Genomic DNA, 15,370 nt, shown 5'->3' with positions numbered 1-15,370 from the left:
AGTGAGTGCGAGGGATTCGGCGTTTGCGGAGGTTGGGAACGTTGAGGTTGCCTGTGCTAGCAGCTGCTTTCATCTTACAAGATGCCGGGTCTGGCGGCCGCAAGCCCTGCCCCCTCTGAGACGCAGGAGAAGAAACCGCTGAAGCCCTGCTGCGCCTGTCCAGAGACCAAGAAGGCGCGCGATGCGTGGTCAGTGCGCAGCCTGGGACGGGGCGGCCGGCGGGCCCTGCGCCTCCTTCCGGCGGCTTTGCCCCCTGCACCGCCTGGGGCGGGTCCTGGCCCTCGCTTTGCTGAGCGGCGCTTTTTGGGGTTATTTGGGCCCAGTAGGCTTCGTGGTCGACTGTGCTGTTGACTGAGCTCGCAGCTCGGGTGGGAAACGGGTGAAGCGTTAGGAGGGAGGTCAGATTGACCCGAGCTCCGTTCACACACTCATTTTCTCCTAGGAAGGGTTTTGAACATAACTTTAGGTCGGAAGATGCCGAAATGGATAAATTTGCTACTTGATTTAAAGGAGCTTTAAGTTAATGGAGACATGCCAGTAATTGCTATGCCAGGTGGTATGGACTATTATAAAACATTTAGCAAAACCAAAGAGTAATAATTTTCTGATAATGCCTACCAAATTTTAGACATAGTAGGACACAGGGTACATTTCTTAACAGTACTAAAGCGTCCGTCCTCCCCCCTTAGGTAGATAATTTAAGTCAGTTTATGACTGTTAGGTGACATTGTAGTGTTCAGAAGAGTAGCTCTAGATTACCATCATTCTACAAAAGCTTTTGTTTGTTTTCATTTTATACAGCCTCTCTTGTGGAACAAATATTAGGAATTTTCAGATGTGAATGTACACTTCCTTCAGCCCCGTTTTGTCCTTACATAGAAGTAAAGAAATTACAAGTGGCATAATGAGGTTAATAAGAGCTGTAGGAGCTCAGTGCTTTTTATTAATACTTAGTACTTTGCAAATAATATTGTGGAGGGAGAATTGAAACGGGGAGTTCAAAACAAGTCACCCCAATATATGCTTCTGTGATTTGCGGGTTGTTTTGAGCTAAAGGCAATTTTAGCTGTGGCCTCAAGAGAATCTGCCTCCCCCACACACTCCCCTTCCCCCTTAACTACCTGAACTTGAATTAGGGGCCTTGCCTATAAAAGATTATCAGAAATAACTTCTTTTGACCTGTTAATGGGGCAGGACAAACTTCTAAGTATTTATTAAGTATCTGCTTTTTAAATCCTGCAGTGACCTTTTGAAGCCCCCAAGGCACCTTGCCTCATCCCTAGCTCAGGATGTCTTATATACCCATGTTCCCTTTCTGTCTCAACTGCTCCTGCATGTGGAGTCTCTGGCTCTTAAACATCTGTATGTATTAAATTTGATTATTTTCTCTTGCTAATGTCTCCAGCCTATTGGATTATTAGACAAACCAAAAGAACATTTGTTTTGAACTCCAGCTACATTCATCAGACTATGTTCTGCCTCACTCCACATCACTATTATGCATGCTTATTTACTGCTAATCTGCTTAATGGCTACTTTGTTAGATAACAAGTACATTTTGTTTTGTAGCATTATTGAGAAAGGAGAAGAGCACTGTGGACACCTAATTGAGGCCCACAAGGAGTGCATGAGAGCCCTGGGATTTAAGATATGAAATGGTGAGCATGGTACTCTCTGACGGGGAAGGTAATACATAGGCTCATTGCTTCAAATTTCTCTATTGCTTTACAGATTTAGCAGGCATAGGGCAACATTGTATCTGAAAGGTAGTTCACCTGCTTAATCTAACACGCTGAAGTAGCACTAAAAAATCACTTTTCAGTTTCTAATGTAGGGAGTAAGTGATGCTAATAAATTGAGAGGTATTCGGTAGATTTGGGAAGGGAAGAATTTAGCTTTTAAGAAAGGGCTTGACAAGGAATCATGGCTTAGGAATTTCATAATATTTAGTTGTGCAACTTAAAGGAACTAAAGGGAAAACATTCTCTATTCCTTGGTTCTAATGTTGTGAGTCTTTAATAAGTGCTTTTAAACAGAGAGAAGGCAACACATGAAGTATTGCTTTCTGCAAAACAAAAATGGAATTTTTGCTATTTCTCTTTTGTACTGTATTCTAATAACTAACCCATTGTATGCCATAAGCGTCTGTATACACAAGTGGCAGACCTTTCCCACACACCATGCAGGTCTATAAAAAAAAAAAAAAATGTTTTCCCTAAGTGGCAGCCCTGACCAACTTTAAAATAATTTTTCCTGAGAGTTTTTAGCTGAAAATATTAAAGAACACTCGAATTGTGAGTAATATATTTATTTTTATAATATTCATTGCAAATTGATTTTTTAAATTCAAAATATTGTGGTATGTGGGGATGGTTTTCGTTTTGGACGCGTGGCAAGTTAACTGGTTAAAACTCAGACCATATTTTGAAGAACTTTGAATCTAAATTTTAATGCTGAAGGGAACCTTAATAAATGATTTTTCTTTCATTTGGAAGCTCTTCCTTCAGGTAGCAACTTGACTCACTCCCTCACTTCATTCAGATCTCTGTTTAAATACCTCCTTGTTGGAGAGGCTTTTCCTTAACATTCCACCTAAAATAGCATCCCTTACATGGTTGGCAGGCTCAGTGGTTGAGCGTTGACCTATGAACCAGGAGATCATGTGTTCGATTCCCAGTCAGGGCACATGCCCCGGTTGTGGGCTTGATTCCCAGTAGGGGATGTGCAGGAGGCAGCTGATCAGTGATTCTCTCTCATCACTGATGTTTCTATCTCTCCCTTCCTCTCTGAAATCAATAAAAATATATTTATAAATAAATAAACATCCCTCCCCATCACTGTATCCCAGCCCTGTCCAAGAGAATTTTCTGTGATAATGAAAGCGTCCTGCATTTGCACTCTCCAGTATGGTAGCCACTAGCCATATGTGGCTGTTGAACCCTTGAAATGTGAGTAGTAAAACTGAGGAACTGTATTTTTAGTTTTATCTAATAGCCACATGTGGCTAGTGGCTACTTTATTCTTAACACTATTGCCTGCATATTATATATTTATTTATCATCTGCTTTGTTTTACTCCAACTAGAATGTGATCTCTGAAATAGTAGGAATTTTCTGTTTCACTCACTGTCACATCCCCAGGACCTAAGTCATAGTAGGTGTTCATTAGAGGATTGTTATTAAATTAATAAATAAATGAAATTATGTCCTATAAGTATGAAATGATTCCTGAGGTGGGTTAGCAGGATCAGAACTGGAACCTGTCTCCAGGCAGACTCCCTCTGCTTTGTGCCCCTCTGCCCTTGGCTTTCCACATCACACCACCACTTTTAATTTAATAATAGCTGAGAGATAATGCCGAAACCACATACCAATATAACAGTAATAGAGAGCCTGGCTTCTTTCCCTATCACCTCTTTCCTGCCTCTTTAGAATTGCACATATGGCCAGTGTTCCTCATTGAGCTATAAAAAAGGAGGGTAAGGAACTTGTCCCAAGCTGATAAGAATCACTGTGTAGTGGAAAACAGTCTAGGCTGAAAATGCTCAGGCTTAATTTTGGTTCTCCTGATGTCTAGTATGTTTTACTTCAGCTACATCCTCTTTGGACTTTACTTTTTGTTTTGTTTTGTTAATCCTAACCCAAGGATATATATTTTTAGAGAGAGTGGAAAGGAGGGAGGGAGGGATGGGGAGAGACAGAGAGAGACACAATTGGTTGCCTCCCATACATGCCCCGACTGGGACTGGGGATTGAGCCTGCAACCCAGGTACATGCCCTTGACTGGGAATCAAACCCGAGATCTTTCCGAGCTTGGGCTGACACTCTAACCCAGCAGTGGGCAAACTACAGCCCGCGGGCCGGATCCGGCTGTTCTATCCGGTTCTCTTGCTCTCCCCTCCGCTCCTTTACTTTGAATTTATATTAGTTCACACAAACACTCCATCCATGCTTTTGTTCCGGCCCTCCGGTCCAGTTTAAGAACCCATTGTGGCCCTCGAGTCAAAAAGTTTGCCCACCCCTGCTCTAACCACTGAGAGTAACACTGGCCAGGGCTGGACTTTACTTTTTATTTATAAAAAGAGAATGATAATACGTTTTTTTTATTTAAATACGTTATGGTATATCTACTTTGTATATAGGAGATACTTAAGTGACTTTTAGATTAGATGGTCCTGGTGAACCATTTTGTAAAATAAGTAAATTTGAGTAGGGGTTGTGTTCTTAAAAAGTATAAATATACCTATTGATGATTTTTAAAGACATGGAATCTCAACATTTGTACATAGCTTTTTTGTTGTTAGTGTATACATACATCCAGAGGAGAGCCCTGAGACTGAAAATACACCTCCCTAAGTGGAGGGCAGGGAAACACCAAACAAAGAGACTGGCCAATCCAGTTTGGTAATGGAGTTTATTAAGGGAAACTTACATAGGAGGCCTCTCTGTGGCAGCTTAAAGATGAAATAGATCCCTGTACTCCTTGACAGGTGCCAGGAAAGTATATAGGGTAAACGGGGGCATAGGTACAGGCACTAGTGTATGAATGCTACCAGGTCAGGACAACAACCTGTTCCAGAAACCAGCACGTAATGGGAGGTCAGGGAGGGGTGCTGGTTTATGTCATAATGAACATCAATTAAGATCAGACAATCTATAAGGGGGCTTTGCAGAAAGCAGCCTCTGTTCTGGCCCAGATGCAGCTTGCAGGAGAGAGAGCGCTCACATTATGGAACAGTCTCTCCTTCACACTTGTTTATAATCTAACTCTCTTCCTAGTCAGTTTTGTAAGCTGTTGGCTAGGGGTGAACCTGCCTTTATAAAAAGGGTGATTTTAGAAAATGCTAATTTTAGGAGCATCAAAAGCTTTTCTTGGACTTCATGTGGATCACAAAGGTAGTACAATTGTTACAAGTAGCATATATTCACAAAGACCAGGAGCTATCAGTTTTCTTACGTTACTGGGACAGAGTCAGAGTGATTTCTGTGTTCATATATATATATATATATATATATATATATATATATATATATATATAAAATCCTAATATGCAAATAGACCGAACGGTGGAACAACCAGTTGCCATGATGTGCACTGACCACCAGGGGGCACGCGCAGAACATGGCAGGCATTGGCCACGGTGGGATGATGGAGCAGGTGAGCGGGGGCACCAGACCAAGGCGGGGTGCTGGTTGCTGTCATTGGGGCGAGCCTCTAGTGCAGTGCTTCTCAACCTTTCCAATGCCACGACCCTTTAATACAGTTCCTCATGTTGTGGTGACCCCCAACCATAAAATTATTTTCGTTGCTACTTCATAACTGTAATTTTGCTGTTATGAATCGTAATGTAAATATCTGTGTTTTCCGATGGTCTTAGGCGACCCACAGGTTGAGAACCACTGCTGTAGAGCCTAAGACAATCGGAAAACACAGATATTTACATTATGATTCATAATAGTAGCAAAATTACAGTTATGAAGTAGCAACGAAAATAATTTTATGGTTGGGGGTCACCACAACATGAGGAACTGTATTAAAGGGTCGCGGCATTAGAAAGGTTGAGAACCACTGCTCTGGTGGTTACTGAAAATTCTTTGCTCCTGTGCTGCAGTCCTACCTGGCTCTCGCACCTGCTGCCAGCGCCCGGTGCCGCCCCGATTACTCTGTGCTGTCAGCAGGTGCGAGCAGCATCTGCTGGCCCTGATCACCGCTCAGGGCTTCTCCACCTCCCTCTACTCCTAAGGAGTGATTGGGGCTGGCAGCTGCCTCATGCACCCACTGCCACCCCTCGCACCCACTGCTGGTGCTGGCCCTGCTCACACCTGCAGCCAGTGCTGGAGCTGCCACTCGCACCCACTGCCACACCCAGTGCCAGTCCCGATTGTTCAGCGCCATCAGCGTGTGCAAGTAGTGGCTGCCAGCCCTGATCGCCCCTGTGTGCTTCTCCACCTTCCCCTGCTCCTGAGGGGCAATCGGGACAGCAGCCTCTGCTCACACCCCACTGATGGCGCCGGCCTGTCAGTGGGTGCAAGCTGGGCGGGCGTCAGTGGCAATCGCAGATGGGAAGGGGTCTGTGGCGGGAGGGGCCAGGCAGGGGCACGGAAGATGGGCTGAGACCCGCCCCTGTGCCCACCGCAACCTCACAGTCCACAGTTCCTTTCAAGGTGCACGAATTCATGGACTGGGCCCCTAGTTTGTCTATAAAAGAAAATGCAAAAGCTTTGGACTTAGAAGATCTGGTGTTTAACTGGTTGCGTGGTCTTGTGCAAGTCCTTAACTTTTCTGAACTTCAGTTTCCTCATCTGTAAAGCAGAGATAATAATAATGACCAAACTACTTTAGAGAGTCATTGTGATGATTCAATGATATATGTATGAATAGGCTTTGTAAACTTGTCAGGTAGAAACCAGAGAGGAATACCCCGTATCTTGGGAGTTGTGGCTAGCAAACCTTCAGTTGAAGTCTGTTGAATATGTGACCTAATAATGTATTTTTGAAATCTGGTTAGAAGAACAATCTGAATCCATGTAGGGCCCTTCTAAGAATTCAGAAGAGGGCTCTTACAAGAATTTTTGGAGGAGGGACAGGTGTCCTATTTCCCTAAACACCTGGGGAAATGGAGGAACAGTGAAGTCAAAAAGACTTGCTGAAGTTGAGTGGATAGATGGTGGAATTAAAACTAGAGTGTAGATATATATATATTTTAAATCCTCACTTGAGGATATTTTTTCATCGCAACCTTTTTGGTATACAGGATGTCACTTCAACCAACTGAACCACAGGGTAGGGCACTTTACACTATACTCCTTGCACTAAATGAGACTTTATTGCCAACATATTCACTTTTAGGATTGCGCATAGTCTTGATTTATAATCAGAGAACTTCATTATGATGCTAATTAGACCTATTGTTGAAATGCATAGGTATATAACCAGGTCATTGGCTGTAGGGTAAAATCCAACATTGCTGTCTGCACTGTTATAAGATTAATTTAACTGAATTCATACCTCTCAGACAGTTAGACCACATTTTTCTGAGGATAGCTTCAAGGGAAAAATATTTTTGCAAACTTAGGTCTTCCCAGTAATGAGTATGAACGTTCCAAATTCAAAAACCTTAGTAGGTATTAATGTTATATTCTAAATAAGGTAGGTCTTAATTGTACCTTAAGTCCCACTTTAATGTAGGTTGGAACTTAATATAAAAGTAGGCTGCATTCAACCAGAGGTGTAATTTATAATCACCTGCTGAGGCATATTTTCCTAAACTCACAAGCTTGGGCCCCAATCTGCACCTGTTAACTCAGAAACTCCTAGATAATATTCAAGTGTGCCCCTCTTTAACAACCAGTGGCTTAAGCTGAAGGGATAATTGTAAATAAAACTATTGAAAGATTTAATAATAGTAAAAGCTGAGGCTTGAAAACTGCTCTTAAGAAAAATTAGGTGTGTGATGGTGATTCTCAACACTTCCTCTGTCTTATAACTGCTTCTTTCACTGAAAGAGGAACTAGAGGAACCTAGAACCTGCTAAAAAAAATATAAAGAGAAAATAGCTAGTATCTTTCTGCCTTTAGGATTCAGAAGGAACCAGGAGAACTCATTTAAGGGACTAAAATCATTGAAAGAAAGTAGAGGACTACCATTTAGTGGTAGTGATAATATTTATTAAGTTTAACTGAACTTAATAGTAGGTTGAAATATACTTAAAATATGCTGATTTCATACACACATACATGCAACCTATAATGTATGTGAGAATATGATCCTGAGAAAAATCTAGGAAAAGGGTTATTTCTGCTATTCAAACATTTATTCAATAGATATTTATTGTTTAAGACCCCCCAAAAAATGCCAAGATGAGAAGAACAGGATCTCTTCTGTCAAGAACTTTACACCCAAAGATATAGCTAAGAGGTTTCCATATATGATATTCAGTCAGAAGCCAACGAGGTAACAGTGTTTGCTATGGACTGCTATCTCTTGAAATGTTGAGTAGCTTCATTTTTGGTTATCTTTCCTGCTCAAACCTTTCCCTTAACTGTATATTTCCTTTGAGACTTTTAGAAAATGGAGATTTTAGATATTATTGTTGATGAGGCTTATCTTTTCTAAACCAAATACAGGGAATAGCTAGATGAGGGAAGCACTTGCATTAGACTTGAAGAGTTGGCTAGCCCAAATTACTTAGTTACCTTTTTAGCATTGTTCTCTGTCTTCTGGGATAAGGATTGGGGGTAGGAGTGGAGGTGGGTGGGAGCTGTCTGGAGAGAAGCCTGGTACTACCTGACTAGACCTACAACCCTCTCGTCTAGTACTCTCCCTTTTTGATCTTTACAAATGTATTTCAAAAAGGTTACCCTTATTTTGCCCTTGGGATGAAGTAACTTTCCACAGGAAGTGCCTTGTATGTAGAGCTGAACTTCTGCCTTTTGCTTTGTACATCTTCGCCAAACATCCTTAAATCAGAAAGGAGGGGTTTGCAAGTCTCTTTTGAGTATCTGTAAAAATAAGCTGCCTTAGCCTTTTGGGGAAGATATTTTTGAGAAAATGTGTACTTTTACTTCAACAAAGACTTCTAAAGATTAAACTGTGATGGATTGAACAGTTTCAGTGATGTTTTTAGTTAGGCAAAACTAGAATTTTAAAATGTGGATCTTTTATTCCATGACTGGTTTAGAGTAATTGTGGCAGTTAGTTACCAGTACTTACCTGAGTTCCCTAATTCCATAGGTCTGGCATGATGTTTGAAATCTGACTTTCTAAAATAAATCTTTTTCTATAGGTGGTCTGCTCTGTGAATGAATAATTCCTGAAGAATGAAGATGATTTAATAATTTGTAAAGTTCTTTAATGAACTTTCATAAATGGTAAAAGTATAATTTATTAAAAAAAAAAAAAAAGGAAATTCCCTGGTTAAAAATCTTCAGGTGTGTTTCTTTCTGTGTTCCTCACATCGTCACATGTTTACTTACTTATTTATATTAAAGCATGTAGAATAAACAAATCTTGTAATACAAATTTCTTACGTTGTGTCATTCTGGGAACTCTGGGTATTTGTTTTAAGGAGAAAGCAAATACTGATGTCATCCAATGAAATCTTCAAAATCAGTACATGGAAGTAAAAAATAACCCTTTACCAATTTGGAATGAGGATGGTAGCCATTATCATCTCACTTAAGGTTCTGTTTTTTATTTTTAACTTTCTTAAAGGCAAGAACTAGACAAGCCTTCAGTCTTAATATTTATTTATTTGTTAGTTTGTTTATTTTTGGTAATCCTCATCCAAGGATATTTTTTTTCATTGATTTTTAGAGAGAGTGGAAGGGAGGGATAGAGACAGAGAAACTTCAGTGTGAGAGAGACACATTGATTGATTGCCTCCTGCATGTGCCCCAATGGGCCAAGGATTGAGCCTGCAACCGAGGTACATGTTCTTGATCAGAATCAAACCTGTAATCCTTCAGTTCGAGGGCCGATACTCATTGCTCTGTGCTCTAACCACTGAGAAGGCTGGCTGACACCAGTCTTTTTTAAATTCATATTGTTGTTCATTATTAGTTCTCTCTTTTGGGAAAGTAATTTGTTTAAGTTTTGGAGCACATTAGGATGCCTTGGCTTGAAAGATCTCAATTGCTTGATGCTGCGACCTTCACGGTGAGTTCAGGATGACTTACAGGAGGGCCGAGAACACAATGAGCACACTATACAAGCAATGGTTATATTCTGCCTTTTAAGTAAATGGAGTTTCAAATTTTGAAGGCATTGGGGGTGCCAGGTAGAAACCTCTTGCATGAAGAGGAACACTTAGTCTAGGTCCTGCCTGCATTTATTCACTTTGAATACACATTTGCCCTTTAGCAATGCATCAGGCAGATCAAAGGTAAAGTTTGGTAAACATTGTAAGGATTATGAGGTTAGGAAATCACTTCGAGCCATCGCAATCACAGCAGGAGCAATCTTGTGTTGATTCAGGCCCTGCTGGGATCAAGGTCCATTGGCCTTCCAATGTCTCCTTTGCACTTTCATGCAAATGCTTGTTATGCTTTGGCCTCTGGCAGCTTGACATAATCTGTGTATGGCTACTTTTTTTTTTGTTTAAGATATTTTCATTGATTTCAGAGAGGAAAGGAGAGGGAGAGAGCTAGAAACATCAAGAGTCATTGATTGGCTGCCTCCACGCCCTCTACTGGGGATCGAGCCTGCAACTTGGGCATGTGCCTTGATCAGGAATCAAACCGTGACCACTTGGTTCATAGGTTGATGGTCAACTACCACCACACCAGCCAGGCACTAGTTGCATTTTAAGATAGACTAAGATCTTAAGTTTAATGCCTAAAGACCAGAGAGTGTTGTCTCATTAATTAGAGCCCAGGCCAGAGGCTGAATTAGTACAAATACATTGCTAATGAAATAGCTCTATGCTATGGTGTAGTGACCTGGAATAAAACATAGAATGTGTTCACTAACTATAGCAACCCTGTGCTCTTGTTAGTTGCTTAAGGGCAAATGAAGCAATGGTCATATTCTGCCTTTTAAGTAAATGGAGTTTCAAATCTCAACAGAAGTTACTGAGGAACATAAGAGAATATGTACTGTTAATGTGTCGTCATGTGATGGGGGAAATTGCCTGTTTTATAAAATAAAGCAGCTGAATTAAATTATTCCTTAGGATTCATTCCTGTTGATTAAGAGCATGGCTTTGAAGTGTGACAGCCCTAGGTTAACAGCTGCCTGTGTGACCTCAAGCAAGTTATAACTTCTTTGGGTCTGTTTTTCTCATCTGAAAGGAAAAAAGAAACAGTAATAATACCTAATTTACAAGATGGTGAGTGCTAATTAAAATAGTGTATATAAAACATTTGGCACAGTATTGAAAATTTAGTGTTACTGGCATTCTCTGATTCTATATTCAGATTTTCACTTGACTATTTGGATAAATACTTTTATTTCAGTAAGCACTTCACAGTTTTTAGGGCATTCCTCCTCTAGGTGAGGAAGAGAATCTTGGATTCCTAAAACATATGAGCCAACTTTTCATCCAGGATGGAGCCCTGGCAGGTGATTGTCCAAGCTGCCTGAATATGTGCTGGGACTGCAAAACTTAACATCACCCAGTGTTAATTTTTGATATATGCTGTTTCTATGTGTTTATTTTTTAAAACAAAAAGATTATTTTTCTAAGGTACATGTTTTCAGTGAGATTATAATAGTAATTGCCTTTTTCCCTTCATACATTTTACCATCAGTGAGTAGTTTTATAATGTGATTTGTGTTGGCTATGTGTAAATCCATTCTGTGGCTTATTTAACCAGTTTCCTATTGTTTGTACATTTATTCATTAAACAAATGTTTTATATATTGCCTGCTCTATGTCAGATACCATTCTTAGGAATTGGGTCTTAGTCTTGAATAGGATGTATACCAAATACCTAAATTATTTCTGATTTTTTTTTTGGGGGGTGGCGGATATTTTGTTGGTTGGTTTTATGAAACAGGAAAAAATCAACTGAAATCCCACCAGTCTACAACAGGACCACGTTTTGGTGACCTTGGCATTCATCTCTTTCTTTCATTTATTTTTTTATTACTCCATAATAACACTGCAATGGAGGTTTCATAGGAAAGTCTTTACAAATATCTTTTACTAATCACTTAGCCAAGTTGAGACCAGAGGCTGTGTACATTTTCAAGGCTTTGAGTACTGCCTGACTGATCTCTAGAAAGGGGGTATCCACTTGTAACTTAGTATCTGAGGATACTTATTTCCTTAAACTCTTAGCAAGGTTAATATTTTTCAACCTTTGCCAGTTAGATATGCTCACCTGATTTGTAAAGGAACTAAAGCAGCAGTCGCCAACCTTTCGGACCTCACGGACCTACCACCAGTTGGCGACCACTGAACTAAAGCATTCCTCTTGACATCTGCCATAGTTAAAAACACATTTTACAAGACCTAGTGCTTAAGTCTTCCCAAAGATTATGTGCAGCATTCTACTAAGTGGTGTCACCACAATAACTTGAAAAATGAAGAACTTAGCTTTCTAGTAGGTGACTACCACATTCTGATGTACCTTTGCCACGCCCCTGCTATTCACAATAGTTCCCAAACTCTTAAAAAGGATGTATTCAACTATTCTGTAATTAGTTCTGTCTAACTTTGAACTGTTTGACATGAAGGATTGATGAGAACAGGATCATGTCCCTACCAGTGGCCGGCAAACTCATTAGTCAACAGAGCCAAATATCAACAGTACAACGATAAAATTTCTTTTGAGAGCCAAATTTTTTAAACTTAAACTTCTTCTAACGCCACTTCTTCAAAATAGACTCGCCCAGGCCGTGGTATTTTGTAGAAGAGCTACACTCAAGGGGCCAAAGGGACGCATGTGGCTCGCGAGCCGTGGTTTGCCAACCACTACCTAGGCAAAGCCTATCTTAGAATAACTACACCTTCCACAGGTCTGATGTGGGGGTGATGAAAAACTACAACCCTGATTTTACATTTAAAATGAGAGGTTTAGGAAATTGCTTTGGTCAAATATCTGGTGACCTAGAGATGTATCTTGATCTTGAGAGTGAGGCCCAAGTTGTTTCCTGTACCAGGTATCTAACGTAAACATAGTCATAGTTATAAATTCATTCATTCTGTACATATTTTGTGAAGGCCTATTATGTACAAGGAGCTGTCCTTGGTGTTGAGGATTCATGTGTGAATCACGTATATCTTGTCCTCAATGAGATGAGAGGTTATTTTTACCGAGGACATACATTATGCCAACTATGTGCTAAGTAGTGAACAAAGCTTAGTAAGACATGGACCCTGCTCTCAAAAGAGCTTATAGTCTAGTGGGTATCCTATATAATGAAAGCCTAATATGCTAAGTGTCTGGTCATCCGTTCAACCAATCAAAGCATAATATGCTAATGATATGCTAAGGCCGCTCAACTGCTCACTATGACATGCACTGACCTCCAGGGGGCAGACGCTCCGACTGGTAGGTTAGCTTGCTGCTGGGGTCCAATTGGGACTGAGCAAGACGGGCCGGACATGCCCTAGAGCCCGCCCGTGGCTGGCCAACCTCCCGCGTCCCTCCCAGACCCTGGTCATGCACTGGTGGGGTCCCTCGGCCTGGCCTGCTCCCTCTCGCAATCCGGGACCCCTCAGGGGATGTCGGAGAGCTGGTATCAGCCTGATCCCGCTCAACACAGGAGCTGCCCCCTGGTGGTCAGTGTGCTCCCACAGAGGGAGTGCCACTTAGCCAGAAGCCAGGCTCATGGCTGGCAAGTGCAGCAGCAGTGGCAGTAGCCTCTCCTGCCTCTGCGGCAGTTGGACATCCCCCGAGGGCTCCTGGACTGCAAGAGGGTGCAGGCCGGGCTGAGGGACACCCCCCCTTCAGTGCACAAATTTCGTGCACCAGGCCTCTAGTATGTATACTAGTATAAGCAATAAAAATATGAAGTTGAATACACAGTGCTATGATGAATGTTCCAAGATTCTTTCCTTAAAAGAATTTCTGCATGTGAAACTACCAGTGTTTCTTTAGATATTAAAAACTGCTAGGTGTGCCCATCTGGTGTGGCTCAGTGGTTGAGCATCGACCTATGAACCAGAGGTCACAGTTTGATTCTCAGTCAGGGCACATGCCGGATTACAAGCTCTATCCCCAGTGTGGGGTGTGCAGGAGGCAGCCAATCAAAGATTGTCTTTCATCATTGATGTTTCTATTTCTCCCTCTCCCTCTCTGAAATCAATAAAAATACTTTTAAATAAATTACAAAAAAAACTGCTAGGTGATAAAGGAAAACTCACATAGCTGGAAGTCCACTGCAAGTTCTGCATGCAATAATAGAGGCTCAATGATACCTTCTGCTTTTTATCTCAGACCTCTCCCTTTTAGGACTGATTAAGCCAATCATATATTTTATTGTTAAAGTCTTGCAGAAGAGAGAAACCATCCCTAAGGCACGAGTTCCCTTCTTTAAGTCTGATTGAGCCAAATTAGGTTTATTTGTATTTTTATGAACCAAGAATAGTTGTCAGCAGAACGCCTTATGCTGATTGTCTTAAACAGAACCCCCGCTCCCTCTCTTGGATCCATTGTAATTTAGGTATCAGAACAAAACTGGAATTCTGTTACAAGGAAGAAGAGGTAAATGGATAGTGAGTAGGTGTCCAATTTTCAACTAAAACATCTTGTTTTCTTAACAACCAAGTTATCCTGAAAGGTCAAATTGAGTCTAGAGGAGCAATTCCTCATACTTAAAGTTTTGAGAGGAAAATATTGATAGAACATAAGTAGTCTGCTGCTCAGTTTTCATATAATAAGATAATCCTGTCCAGAGAACTGTTCTCTGAAGAGCGGTTTTTACAGAAATCCTCAAGGGGATCTGAATCTGGAGACATTCAACTGCAAACACCAGAATACCAGCTGTATCTTGACATCTGGAGGTTGCACGTTCCAGGTTTGAGACAATGGCTCACTTTCAAGAATGGAGGCCTGTCTATTTTTCTGTTCTTTACCCTTCTCATCCTTAGGCATATCATATCTCATGGCTATGGTAACTTCAAGCAAGCATTACATCATCACATTACTGTATTCAAGCCAGGATGAGAGTTAGGCTTCCTTACTGTCTGCCCAGGAGTCTGCTTTTTCCCAGAAGCTCCCCCATGCACTTCCTCATCTCTTACTGGTCACATGCCTACCCTTAAACTTGTTGCCATCCAGGGGAAAGGGGATCTCATGCTTGACTTTGACCAGTCTTATTTCAGGCCCTGGCAACTGGGGGAGAAGCCCATCTTCCTTAACAAATTGCCAAAGCAAAATCAGACTTCCATAAATTAAGGAAGTTAAGGTTGCTATAGGAAATACAACAAGTAGTGTCTGCCTAAGACCAACTTGGCAGTATGTGTCCAAAGCCTCTGTTCTGTTTTAATATCTATATTAGGAAAGCATGAATCTCAAGCGCAGGGTATCTCAAATTCTGTGTGGTGAGGAATCAGCTTTAAGGGTTTCAATTCACAGACTGATGTTAGGAAAGAAATTAAAAAAAAACACACAAAACACTACATGGGCCCCACATTTTTCATTAAACTCAAAGGCCACAAGTTTCTCTGTCAAATTGCTATAAAAATGTCCAAATACTATTAATTTCTGTTCTCATCATGGACCAGTAACAGTTCGCAGTCCACTGGTTCATGACCCCAGTTGGCAGGGCACTACGCTGACTTCATACTCTGGCCCCTGCTTGCCTCTCCTGCCTGCCTTTGATTCACCTACAGCAAGCTGTTCTCTGTTACCAGAATATGCCTTGTGTTTTTGTTTTACTTCTGGACTTAACTTCACGTTCCGTTCTTCCTTCCTGGAAT

The 15,370-nt window shown here is 41.2% G+C and overlaps 1 protein-coding gene across 2 annotated transcripts; it reads left to right on the top strand.

The window, feature by feature from the left end:
• Positions 1–9,018, top strand: COX17 (cytochrome c oxidase copper chaperone COX17). Of its 2 annotated transcripts, none has more exons than XM_080654932.1 (3): positions 1–188; positions 1,570–1,658; positions 8,786–9,018. In XM_080654932.1, exons 1-2 carry the CDS (start codon positions 82–84, stop codon positions 1,652–1,654), a joined length of 192 nt encoding a protein of 63 aa, XP_080511058.1. In that variant the 5' UTR covers positions 1–81; the 3' UTR covers positions 1,655–1,658; positions 8,786–9,018. The 2 variants fall into 2 exon arrangements, with proteins under 2 accessions (XP_080511058.1, XP_080511059.1); XM_080654933.1 differs by having other exon boundaries at positions 1,570–1,686; positions 8,786–8,913.
• The last annotated feature ends 6,352 nt before the right edge of the window (positions 9,019–15,370 follow it).

Source organism: Plecotus auritus (assembly GCF_963455305.1).
Source record: "Plecotus auritus genome assembly, chromosome: 2".
NCBI classification, from domain to species: Eukaryota; Metazoa; Chordata; class Mammalia; order Chiroptera; family Vespertilionidae; genus Plecotus; species Plecotus auritus.
This window is presented reverse-complemented; position numbering and strand designations above follow the sequence as displayed.